The sequence below is a fragment of the Haliotis rubra genome, unplaced genomic scaffold (assembly GCF_003918875.1).
Source record: "Haliotis rubra isolate DU_JTF1 unplaced genomic scaffold, ASM391887v1 Scf6, whole genome shotgun sequence".
NCBI lineage: Eukaryota > Metazoa > Mollusca > Gastropoda > Lepetellida > Haliotidae > Haliotis > Haliotis rubra.
Window position 1 is genome coordinate 1,159,621 of NW_025767301.1, and position 14,081 is coordinate 1,173,701.

The window sequence follows — 14,081 nt, forward strand, 5'->3', positions numbered from 1 at the left end:
GAGGTCGGGGATGGTGTCATGCAAATACAGTGAGTATAGTTTTACGCCGCTTTTAGCAATATTCCAACAATACCATGGCGGGGGACACCAGAAATAGGCTTCACACATTGCACCTATGTGGGGAATACGGACACGTACGCACATACACTCAAGTACACGAACAAACATATAGACAAGACAATAACATTTCAATGATTTGCACAAACACACACACACACACACACACACACACACACACACATGTAAACAGATCCACACTGACATACGCACACGCACGCACGCACACACACATACACACACCATTTATATACTTAATATATACTCTTTAAAAAGGTAGGGGTCATGAAATATAATTTTAATGCGTAGTATTATAGCAAACAGAGTTGTTGACGATACACATCCAATACAAGAACGTGTCTGTAAAGCTTAATACCACACCCAATAGTGTGCCAAGCGTGTCATTCGTGATTTGTCGCTTTCTGGGAAAGATTAATCTCAATATATTGTCAACCTCATACAGTTGTGATCGTGATGTCATTCATTGCGCGATTCATTCAAATCGAGCTCGAAAGGCGACCTACATTTTATCAGACTCCAGGAATACTGGTTTCTGGTCAGACGATATATCGTCTACATCTCATCTTCATGCTATCATATTGCCAGCAGACGTCAGAGGTGTGCACAGAACGCGGATTCTCGTGTCATATTTTCATATGAGTTCTGATTCGCTTTGTGCTTCATGGACAGTCGTTGTGTCTGTCGACTCCGACATGAACGCGAACCCAATGTCAGTTTAAAACAAATATGTCATGTGACGGGGATCGTCGTTTATGGTTGATTGATTGGTAGGTTGTATAACGCATTGAGCATTATTCCAGTATATGGCGGCGGTCTGTAAATAATCGAATCTGGACAATCCAGTGATCAAAAGCATGAGCATCGTTCTACGCAATCGGGATGCGATGACATGTGTTAACCAAGTCAGCGTACCTGCCCACCCGATCCCGTTAGTCGCCTATTGCGACAAACACGGGTTACTGAAGACCAATTCTAAGCTGGACCTTCGCGGGTTGTCGTATATGGTGTTGGGTGGCATCAATAGAACAGAGAGGTCTCCTTATTGGGCAAGGAGGGGCATTACTGGACAACCAACTGACCCTGTGTTAGCACGTCTGGAAGGCGTGTGACAACACGGCTCCAGATGCACGAATCGTGAATGCTCATCGTCTATTGTATGTCATATCCAACAATCAGCCGATGGGAAACGTCTCGAAAATGATAGGAAGATATGTATTTTAACGGCACTGACCGTCGACCAAATCGGCTGCACAAGAGAAGTGGGGAACGAGTGGGAAAAATTAACTCGAATTACCATCTGGAGACTCATACGCAAATATCCCTCATTGAGTTAATGATTTGACAAACTAGGGCGATATCACGCACGACTGATCCGAAACACCTTACAGTTTATGTCCCACCTGACCCTGTCCTTCACAACCAGTTTTCCCAGTGTGTTCATTCTAATCATACACATATTACTGGGAGCTATTATCGCTTACAATGTTGGATATTGTTAGATTGTTCCAGGGCACCCCTCACTGTATTTAACAGTGTATATACGTTTCTTTGTGACGATCCTTTAACACATTGCATACGTTGTACACGTATCGACCGCTGTGTCAATTACTCAGACAATTATTACTTTGTAACAGCTGTTGAATCTACTGTGACAATCAATATAAGGCGGATGGTAATGCAGGGAAATAACTTATATATTGTGCCAGGCCTCCGTATTGTACGGATACTGTCAGGCCTCCGTATTGTACGGATACAACTGTTTGGGAGGGATTCAGAAGTTGGAGCACTTAGGAATTACTTATACTGCCACGCCTCCTAGTCGCACCCATACTGTGAGACCGCCATGTTAACCCTTACAGTGACACTATCAGCTAATACAAACACATAACAATACCTTTCCGTTTACCACACAAAACTCATTTCCTTTCATCGATACCAGCAACACGCTTACACTTTGGCTTCAATCATCAGTTCGAGTTATGCCTTAGTCCGTTTATTGTTCAAATACCAAAGACCAAAAGGAGGATTTGTTCTGTAGCAGTGACGTTTTCACGTATTTCATACATTGTTGTTTGTTTTATTTATTAGTTATTTAAAAATATATGCAAAACCATTTCCTTCTTTGTTTTGTACAGTTTTGTGGGTAATAGTATTCATGGTATTCTCTTTGCCTGTTGTCTTGTTAGGCCAGGTTGATGAATATGCATATCACGTGCATTCCATGTTAGTGGGAATCTTTGTGATAATATTGAGGATTTAGATTGGCTGATTAGATCATCTGTTTCAATAAGATGATACCTCGTGGTGTCTGGTGGTTGTCATTGCGTTCTGAGTGCCGAACATGTGAGGCCAAGCCAGAGTTGTCAACAGGTTTTTTATCACACTGCCGTCGGGCAGGGAGATAACGGAGTTGCTTTGTCTTATAGACGGGGTATTTTTCTTCTGCTCGAATAAACGGAATCACACCCCACGGCGAGTCGTGTTTTCTCGGCTTGAGCTGTTACTGTTCTTCCAACAATATGGCCTGCCTGGTGTGTAGGAGAAGGCGCCGTACACGACAAATTCCGCTGTTTGTTTTAGTCGTTTTCGTGATGGCATACATTTCGAAGAATCTTTTTGGGAACGATGTGCACGTGGCACGGGATTCAGGCCAGGTAATAATGTCTTATTTAGTTAAAGTGAGATAACTCGTGAAGTTCCGGGTTAGAAATGGTGTATATTATCCCATGATTTTCGTAAGAGGCGATTAACGTGATAGGTTAGCTGACTTGATTGATGCAGTGATACTGATTGTGCTCACAATATATCGATTGCCAACAGTCCACCGTTATATAATATTGGTGAGTCCAGGGTTAAACAATAAAAAGCACGTACAAATTACAGTCAATCTTATGCTCCGATAACGTGACTGGAGGCACTAACTATGTTGTCGGTAGAACTGGGAATTTGCCATGGACCTAAATACCCTAAAAGTTTGTCCACAATTCTAGAATATAGTCGAACATTCTTTTTGTTTTCTGTTTTAATTTTTATTTGGAAATGTGTTGTTTTGTGTGTGATGCAATGATGTTGGACACTGTCTGTGTCTGTCTGTGTCTGTCTGTCTGTGTCTGTCTGTGTCTGTCCGTGTCTGTGTCTGTCTGTCTGTCTGTGTCTGTCTGTCTGTCTGTCTGTGTGTCTGTCTGTCTGTGTCTGTCTGTCTGTCTGTCTGTCTGTCTGTCTGTGTCTGTCTGTCTGTGTCTGTCTGTCTGTCTGTCTGTCTGTCTGTCTGTGTCTGTCTGTCTGTGTCTGTCTGTCTGTGTCTGTCCGTGTCTGTCTGTCTGTGTCTGTCTGTGTCTGTCTGTCTGTCTGTGTCTGTCTGTGTCTGTCTGTCTGTCTGTGTCTGTCTGTCCGTGTCTGTCTGCGTGTCTGTCTGTGTCTGTCTGTCTGTCTGTCTGTGTCTGTCTGTCTGTGTCTGTCTGTCCGTGTCTGTCTGTCCGTGTCTGTCTGTGTGTCTGTCTGTGTCTGTCTGTCTGTCTGTGTCTGTCTGTCTGTCTGTCTGTGTCTGTCTGTCTGTCTGTCTGCCTGCCTGTCTGTCTGTCTGTCTGTGTCTGTCTGTCTGTTACTTAGCGTACTGTAAATTTTGTTTTTATCTTAAGTTAATGGCACTTATTTCTACCTTTGTTATACTCCCGAGCTAACAAGGGTAGTTATTTCCTAATGCGACCGCCAGTTGGACAATTAATTTCTCCCTAAGCATACTCGACAACGCAAATATCAAATATAATAATTGCTACATTAACGTTTCTTGATAAGTCACAATATAATTATGCTGCAGGTCGTAAATGTTGGATGACGTGTGTTGTCTGTGTGAACGTTTTACTTGTTCGAGTTATGTTTGCTGCATAATTACAACTACATATTGATATTTAGGAAACAGATGTGAAATACACTCGCCAACATCAAGCAACCAGAGAAGACGCAGTGGAGACTGAGTTACTGCAATGTCTCGGTATAAGATCGATGTTGCTGTGTTTGACGCTACACTGATATTGCCTGGCCTTGATGCTACACTGGTATTGCCTGGCCTTGATGCTACACTTGTATTGCCTGGCCTTGATGCTATACTGGTATTGCCTGGCCTTGATGCTACACTGGTATTGTCTGGCCTTGATGCTACACTGGTATTGCCTGGCCTTGATGCACTGGCCTGGCCTTGACGCTACACTGGTATTGGTATTGTCTGGCCTGGCCTACACTGGTATTGCCTGGCCTTGATGCTACACTGGTATTGATGCTACATTGCCTGGCCTGTATTGCTGGCCTTGACGCTACACTGGTGATACACTGTATTGCCTGGCCTTGATTGCCTGCTACTGGCCTGATGCTATTGCCTGGCCTTGACGCTACACTGGTATTGCCTGGCCTTGATGCTACACTGGTATTGCCTGGCCTTGATGCTACACTGGTATTGCCTGGCCTTGATGCTACACTGGTATTGCCTGGCCTTGATGCTACACTGGTATTGCCTGGCCTTGATGCTACACTGGTATTGCCTGGCCTTGACGCTGCACTGCCTGGCCTTGATGCTACACCTGGCCTTGATGCTACACTGGTATTGCCTGGCCTTGATGCTACACTGGTATTGCCTGGCCTTGATGCTACACTGGTATTGCCTGGCCTTGATGCTACACTGGTATTGCTTGGCCTTGATGCTACACTGGTATTGCCTGGCCTTGATGCTACACTGGTATTGCCTGGCCTTGATGCTACACTGGTATTGCCTGGCCTTGATGCTACACTGGTATTGTCTTGGCCTTGATGCTACACTGGTATTGCCTGGCCTTGATGCTACACTGGTATTGCCTGGCCTTGATGCTACACTGGTATTGCTTGATGCTACACTGGTATTGTCTGGCCTTGATGCTACACTGGTATTGCCTGGCCTTGATGCTACACTGGTATTGCCTGGCCTTGATGCTACACCAACAAATTGTTAAATTTATATCCTCCTGATTACTCGAATTCGGTTTTGATGACTGTAATTATACCTCATTTCCTTAATAAATTTTTTACAGTTCTAAAAATGTTTAAAGACAATTATATTGACATTTACTATGGAAAAAGAGAAACGCATGCGTCATCTAAAATAATTTCAAAAGTAAATGTCATGGATTGAAAATATCCCTTATTCAGCATTAACTGAGAAGGAGGGTTAAAAGGATTAAAATCAACGATCTTCAACATATGAACTGCCATGTTAACGGTCTGGCTCACGTTCTATATCGGCACAGACTGTCCGTAACAGCGTATGAGCTGACGTAATCCAACCCAACAGCGCCTACTTTTACGTTATATTAACTCACGTAATCGACTTCAGCGGCTGCAGTGTCGGTTGCATACAGATTTGCCAACGGTGGCGATATATTTGCTTTAGTGGCGAATCACGTTTCCTTCTCCAAAGGAGAGGTTGACGGGTTCGTACTTATTGGCGACGAAATGATTCCTTTATACGAGACATAATATGTTCACATTGGGAAACCTACAGGTATGCGTTATCGTGACGTTGTCCCGGATCCGCAATGACTAGAAATATACCAGTTTTCAAGTATGACGATGTTTATCTCCACGCACCGTGAATCTGTACTGATTACCGTCAGATATACTCTTACAAAAAATAGGGGAACCTGAACTTTCAATTTGGATAGGAAGTACAAGCCACATAAAGAAACTGTGCACACAGAAAATTCCTTCAGAATTGGAATACAACACAGAAAAGACAAAATGGTGTAGACACTTTATAAGCTGAAGTATCCGGCCACAACAACACATCAAAAGAACATGAGCAATATCTGTAACGATGTAACGAAAAATTGAGTCGGGGGTCACACGTCAAAGTCACAAAGTTAATAACGGGTATGACCATCATGCGCGTGAAGCACAGCAGTGCATCGACGACGCATAGAGGCTACCAAATGAGCATTGAAGGCCTGGGGAATGGTTTGGGACGTAGTCACTGCCGTCTGGAACCTGTGTCTGAGATGAGTCACCCGAATCCATCTGTCCTGTCTTGGCGTCATTACTCGGGGACGCCCAGAACGTGGGTGGTCGGCGACGTCATTACTGTTTCCATAACGCCTGACCAATGCAGATATCGTGTTACGATGGCATTGGAAATGTGCTGTCACCTGTTGTTGGCTCATGCCTGCTCGAACCATTCCAATGGCTTCATGACGTTGAGCAGATGTTAGACCACCTCCGTGGTGTAGTGGTGAGAGCGTCCGCCTGGAGAGCGGAAGGTCGCGGGTTCGATCCCCGACTGCGTCATACCAAAAGACGTTAAAATATGGTACTTGTTGGTCCCTGCCTGGCGCTCGGCTTTAATGGGTACAACAATGACTGATCGGCTCGGAGTTAGTAAAAAGACTCAGTATAATGTGTCTGAGTGGGGTATTCATGCTTCACTGCGGCATGGTCTCTCAGTGGGCTAGCACTATAAAACCAGCTTCAGTCTGGGCTAGTACAAGCAGCCGCACATACACATACGCACGCATGCACGTCGTCATATGAGCGAAATATTCTCAAGCACGACGTTAAACCCAATTTCACCTCACCTCACCTTGAGCAGATGTTAATAATCTTGGCATGATGTGCATGTGACTTCTCATGTGAATTTGTGAACGTTTGAATGACCAAAGATCAAGCTTTCGACAGTGACAGCAATTTCTGAGTTTCACATGTTGTGTACAGCTGCACGGGCTGTAACACATTGCAAGTCCATAGGCCACCATCAATGACGTCACGTCGCCTGGTACCTGCATGAGCGTTTAATTGTCTCCAATACTTGCTATGTTCACACCTTTATTTATGTATAAAGACGCTGTCTGCCTTTCTTTATATATATTTTCTGTGTGCACAGTTTCTTTATGTGGCCAGAATATAAGCGTTAACAAACTTTTCAAAGACAGACATCTTATGAACGCACCACCATTTCTCTTTATCTGAACACAACGTGCACAACGCAGCAGCCCCAAACATGTGCATGGGGTGTCATTCTTGATTTTGACGGTTTTCAACAAGGTCGATAAATCACTGTAGACCATTAATTTTGACAATCATCTTGCATCATACAGTTGTTTCTAGCCATTTATTTTTGTTTGAAAATGAATTTCACGTCATACACCAATCATCTTTCAAGAGCGATTACTGTACAAACAACTATGGTCATAAGGAAGTGCAAGCGGTGATACACTCTCAAAACATTCATTATTATCATATCAACATTAACTGACTCCGATATATCTCCCAATTTCTTCAATCGTAAATTATAAAAGAAGTTTCCCTATGTTTTTTAAAGAGTATATAAACGTACTGTTTGGCCGTCACCGGATCCCAATCCAAGCAAACATCTCCAGCAGTGTGTATGTGGTGGAGGACCAGGACCACGTCGACAAGCCCCCCAGGGTTGCAATTTATAAAGATGTCATCTACGGATATCTTAGTGCAATGGTGTCCACTCATTCATGTGACCACCGCGACGTAACGTCTCAAAGACGTCTCTGTTAACGCTTGGTGATCTTTACCCCACACTGATCTACCAAGCACACACGTCCCACGCGTCATTTTACAACACACACCACCACCCCACACACCGGGTGTATTTCAGGGTCAGAATGAGCTCCAAGTACAACGTGTTTCGAAAGACCTCACCGACATGAACGAATAGTCTTATAAATGTGTGGTTTGGTAGATATTGTTTTGCCAAGATGGTGAGGGAAACAAGTACTCAGTGTGGAGCAAGTTAATGTGAGACACAAATTTTTCTCACTTCCGCAGATTCTAATGAAAAAGAAGTTCGATCCACTCCAGCCTCCGCCCAAACCGGACTCCGAGGGGAAAGCTGACGGCGGCGAGATGGAACCTACATGGACGAAAAAACCGTATTCTCCCAACGCTGTCTATAAACCTGGCGTCCGTGGAAACTACGAACCTACACTGGACATGAATAGAAAAGGACCAGGTATTGTGTTCTAGGTTTCTTACAACATCACATTAAAATGGGGTAGTGCAAGGGACATAGGTGGGATGTGGGTAGGTATGATGGTCGGGGTGGGGTTTGGGCAGGGGATGGAGGTGGGATTTTGGTAGGGGTGACGGTTTGGTAAAGGGGTAGTGCAAGGGACATAGGTGGGATGTGGGTAGGTTTGATGGTCGGGGTGGGGTTTTGGCAGGGGATGGAGGTGGGACTTTGGTAGGGGTGACAGTTTGGTATGGGTGTAGAGCAGGTGATATAGGTGGGATGTGGGTAGGTGTGATGGTCAGGGGTGGGGTTTGGGGCAGGGGATGGAGGTGGGACTTTGGTAGGGGTGACAGTTTGGTATGGGTGTAGAGCAGGTGATATAGGTCGGATGTGGGTAGGTATGGGGTTAGGGCCTTAGGGAAGGGGATGGAGGTGGGATTTGGATAGGGGTGACGGAGATATGGAGATGGGGCAGAGTATATAGGCGGAATGTAGGTATGGGTGATGGTCGGGGTTGGGATTAGGGGTTGTGGATGGAGGTGGGATCTGAGTTGGGCTGGGGTGGGGTGATGGTCGGGGAGGGGTTAGGTTTTAGTAGTGGATGGAGGCGGGATTTAGATAGGGATGATGGTTGTGTATGGGGAAGGGCAGCAGATGGAGTAGGGGATTTATGTTGGGGGTCATAGTCGGGATGGGGCAACTATCCAGATGGTTCAGGGAGTAGGGGGGTAGGAGGGTAAGGACTTGGGTGGTATTGGCAGGGATGGTGGGGGGATGTGGGATTGGGACTTGTGGTCTTCATGACATCGGGCAGTGAGATCGGGCAGGGTGGTTTTTGGTGGGGAGGAAATTTGGGCGTTCGGATGTTGTGCTCATTTTGAGTGAGTTATACGCATATTTAGGACTGAACTGGTGAAGCAGAAAGGGAGATTGTTTAGAATTTGCCAGTCTTTATGTAGAATGTTTATCAATGTTTATCGAAGTTTTACTGCCCCCCTTTTCTCACCAAGATAGTGTTAACATACATTTTGTCTTTGACCTTCAAGGAGAATACGGAGTTCCGGTTCCTACCGATCCAAACGAAAAGGACTTGATTGAGAAAACGGCCAGAGAATTCGGCTTCAATATGGTCAACAGCGACAAGATATCACTGGACAGAGTACTGAAGGACATTCGGCAGGAAGAGTAGGTTATAGCATAGTTGATACTTGAATACAGACAGTCTGTCTGATACTTTCAGGGTACGTTAACATTTATTGATTTATTTGTATAGAAGATAAATCTATATAGGTTGTTTATATTGTGAGTGAGTGAGAGAGTTTAGTTTTACGCCGCTTTTAGCAATATTCTAGCAATATCACGACGGGGGACACCAGAAATGGGCTTCACAAATTGTATCCATATGGGGAATCGAACCCAGGTCTTCGGCGGGACGAGCGAACGCTTTAACCACTAGGCCACCCCAAAGCCCCGTTTATATTTAGATGTTGATTTGAATCTTGAATAGGATTTGAGACCTTATGAAAAATCTTCATGTTTGAAACTGTCTGTTGTGGCAAAATGATGTGCTTCTTATAGGAACATTTCCTCTCAGTGGTTAGGTCCTGGAATTTAAAGCCACTGATCGTATAGACTGGGGCGGTTGGCTGGCCTAATGGTTAAAGCGTTTACTTGTCACGCCGAGGACCGCAGTTCGATTCCGAACCTGAGTGCATAGTGGACAATGTATACACAAACGACGTGGTGAGAACTCCTAGCAACCCAGTCATGTTTCAGATGCAAGTATTGGCACTACCCAGAGAAACTGCCCACAGCCAGTGTCATCCTGGTGTTCCACAACGAGGGCTGGTCCACCTTCGTCAGGACGGTCCACAGCGTCATCAACATGTCGCCACCGCAGCTGCTGAAGGAGGTCGTCTTGGTAGATGACGGGAGCGACAAAGGTAATTATGCGTACTGTCTGGTTTAACTAGGTAGCCATTCTATATACGAGTGTGATTGTTATCGTACGCCAGTGATCTACACAAACCTACCTCGTTATCGTACGATCCGTTAAATGTACAGTTAGGGTTAGTCCTTTGGACAGTCAGAAGTTAGTCCCTTGGACAGTCAGAAGTTAATCATTTGGACAGGTGATAGTCCTTTGGGCAGTCTAAATTGTAACAAGAACCTTTGAAGGTACGACTGTAGAAATTATCATCGTCCTGGATCTACACAAACCTACCTCGTCGTAACGACGGTTTTGAGTTTTATATACTGAAGTATGCAAATGGATCAGGGATGATTAGTGAGGTTAATCAGAGAATACGGTTCCACCTGTAGTTCCTTATGCCCTTTCATTGCATGACGTAATTGAACGAGGAAGATAGTCAGGGGTTAGTCCTTTAAACAGTCAGAAGATAGTCCTTTGGACAGTCAGAGGATGATCCTTTGGACAGTCAGAAGTTCGTCCTTTGAACAGTCAGAAGTTACTCCTTTGGACAGTCAGAAGATGGTCCTTTGGACAGTCTGAATATAGTCCCTTGCGCAGTCATAAGATAGTCCTTTGGACAGTCAGAAGATAGTTCTTTGGACAGTCAGAAGATAGTCAGCAACTGTTTCAAGAGCAACTTCAGAGTACAGTACTCATTCTATTACCGATGCGTACCCAAATGCTGACACTAGATGGCATTAATTGAAATAAACGTTGCCCTACACTATAAACAGCCTGTGTACAGCCACTGTGTTGTAGCATAAGGACGTTTTCTCAACCCGGTATTGTCCAATAACATAAGCAGGCTGGCCCTGTGGCCATGATATACGCAAGCAGCTCCCTAATGATATTGTCTTAAGCCTTCAACAGTCTAAGCACACCACCCGGTGTTTTCCAATAACGAAAGCTGGAGTCATTCTACAACATAAGTCATCCAAAATATAATCAGCCTGTTGACCCACTGCCTTCCTTTACCTCAAAACGGTTCCAATTTCAATCGTAGATATGACATGAAAATCCAAATCATGGTTAATTAATAACACTAGCGAGTACCTGGTAAATGTAATACTTGTGAGAGTAAAGGTTTATTGATAAAGAGGTAATCAACAACGCTATCGTCTATGTATTATGCCGAATCTGGTTTCAGTTCTCCATTTTCTGAATTTTTGCAGAGCATTTAAAATCCAGATTGGAGGATCACATGCGCCAGTTTGGCGACAAGGTGAAGATTGTGCGCAACAGTGACAGAGAAGGCCTGATACAGGCTCGAACCATCGGAGCCCGAGCAGCTTCCGGCGACGTCGTCATTTTTCTAGATGCCCATTGTGAATGCAGCCCAAACTGGTTACCTCCCTTGTTGACGAGAATCGCTTATGACAGGTGGTGTATTCACAAAACAAATATATCATTTACATTTTGACCAAGTAATGATTCTTTGTAAGAATAGGTCCCAGGCACACTTTTGTCTCATGAATCAATTATCGGTGTTCAGGCTGAATGCCTGTCATTGTATCCCAATGGCTGGGGAGGTTCCTCGTATTATCAACCACTTGTTTGTTTGGTCGATGTTAATTATTCATTGGTTGCTGAAATAAGGCTCTAAACAAACAATCCTGTACAACTACATTCACCCATGCTGCTGATTAATGAACAAATGTTAACAAACCAAACAGCTATCGACTATCCATTCATATAAATGTTTAAAGCTAGTTTGATTTTTATGCCCAGCTGAATATTTTTCGTCAGGAAATCGATGGGTATTATCTGACATTACCGTTCCACATCCACAGTTGTGCAGAATAACTGGTGACAGTAAATCAATTCACCAGCTGCATAAACCAAACATATATTCTGAACCTTGTTCAACGATTTTCTCTTTGATACACAAATGTGTATATGATCAGCGACATTAAAACGACATTAAAACGCTTAGGTATTGCATTTAGACACTTGACATACAGAAACATTACAGGTATTGCAGATAGACACTAGCACCATAAAAGCTTCAGACTGGGCTAGTATAAGCAGCCGCACATACACATATATATTATAGGTATTGCAGATAGACACTTGACATACAGAAACATTACAGTGGACACGTTACGCTGTTGTATTGGTGGAGACAGTTTCATTGAGGGAGACTGGACATACAGTTGTATTGATGGACACTCGACATACAGTTGTATTGGTGGACACTTGACATACAGTTGTATTGGTGGAGACTGGACATACAGTTGTATTGATGAAGACTCGACATACAGTTGTATAGATGGACACTCGACATACAGTTGTATTGATTGACTCTCGACATACAGTTGTATTGATGGACACTCGACATACAGTTGTATTGGTAGACACTTGACATACAGTTGTATTGGTGGAGACTGGACATACAGTTGTATTGATGGAGACTCGACATACAGTTGTATTGATGGACACTCGACATACAGTTGTATTGATGGACACTCGACATACAGTTGTATTGATGGACACTCGACATACAGTTGTATTGATGGACACTCGACATACAGTTGTATTGATGGAGACTCGACATACAGTTGTATTGATGGAGACTCGACATACAGTTGTATTGATGGAGACTCGACATACAGTTGTATTGATGGACACTCGACATACAGTTGTATTGATGGACACTCGACATACAGTTGTATTGATGGACACTCGACATACAGTTGTATTGATGGAGACTCGACATACAGTTGTATTGATGGAGACTCGACATACAGTTGTATTGATGGAGACTCGACATACAGTTGTATTGATGGACACTCGACATACAGTTGTATTGATGGACACTCGACATACAGTTGTATTGATGGAGACTCGACATACAGTTGTATTGATGGACACTCGACATACAGTATTGATGGACACTGACATACAGGATACAGGACTCGACATACAGTTGTATTGATGGAGACTGGACATACAGTTGTATTGATGGAAACTCGACATACAGTTGTATTGATGGACACTTGACATACAGTTGTATTGATGGAGACTCGACATATAGTTGTATTGATGGAGACTCGACATACAGTTGTATTGATGGACACTCGACATACAGTTGTATTGATGGACACTCGACATATAGTTGTATTGATGGATAATCGACATACAGTTGTATTGATGGAGACTCGACATACAGTTGTATTGATGGACACTCGACATACAGTTGTATTGATGGAGACTCGACATACAGTTGTATTGATGGAGACTCGACATACAGTTGCATTGATGGACACTCGACATACAGTTGTATTGATGGATAATCGACATACAGTTGTATTGATGGACACTCGAAATACAGTTGTATTGATGTACACTCGACATACAGTTGTATTGATGGAGACTCGACATACAGTTGTATTGATGGACACTCGACATACAGTTGTATTGATGGACACTTGACATACAGTTGTATTGGTGGACACTCGACATATAATTGAATTGATGATCACTTGACATACAGTTGTACTTATGGACACTTGACACAATTGTAGCTTTTACCCCGAGTTGAGTCCAAAGTACTACTAATCCCCATCAACCCATGATTGTTATACGAGGAGGAGATTATTGCTCATAGGACCAATCACTGATTTGTCTAGTCCACGGAATCAAACAACAAAGTTTAACACCTATATGTTTCTGGAAGGACATTACATGAGATCAAGTCTGCATGTATTGCAGGACGATCATGGCTGCCCCTGTAGTCGATGGCATTGACTGGACTAGTTACGAGTATCGGTCCTCATACAATTCCAAACACCACAGAGGCGGTTTTGAATGGGGTTTCTTTTACAAGGAAGACCCCGTGCCCCAGAAGGAACTGGACAAGCGACAGCACGACACCGAACCATATTGGTGAGTAGGAGATCCTCCTCAAGCTTGAGCATGTTTGTTTCAGTGATAACAATGCAGTCTAACTTTGATGATTAGCATGATTTTGGATGGTGTGAAAAATGGATCTTAAATGGTATATATCGGTGTTAAAATGTATTTTATGCTTCC

At 43.6% G+C, this 14,081-nt stretch overlaps 1 protein-coding gene across 2 annotated transcripts in view; it reads left to right on the forward strand.

The window, feature by feature from the left end:
• Positions 1-14,081, forward strand: part of LOC124255279 (N-acetylgalactosaminyltransferase 7-like) — a 32,379-nt gene that overhangs the window by 11,897 nt on the left and 6,401 nt on the right. For both annotated transcript variants that reach the window (XM_046689147.1, XM_046689148.1), the window contains exons 2-6: positions 7,894-8,077; positions 9,124-9,262; positions 9,854-10,020; positions 11,222-11,429; positions 13,761-13,934. In XM_046689147.1, the coding sequence (XP_046545103.1) occupies positions 7,894-8,077; positions 9,124-9,262; positions 9,854-10,020; positions 11,222-11,429; positions 13,761-13,934 (872 nt within the window). The remainder of the gene's footprint in view (positions 1-7,893; positions 8,078-9,123; positions 9,263-9,853; positions 10,021-11,221; positions 11,430-13,760; positions 13,935-14,081) is intronic.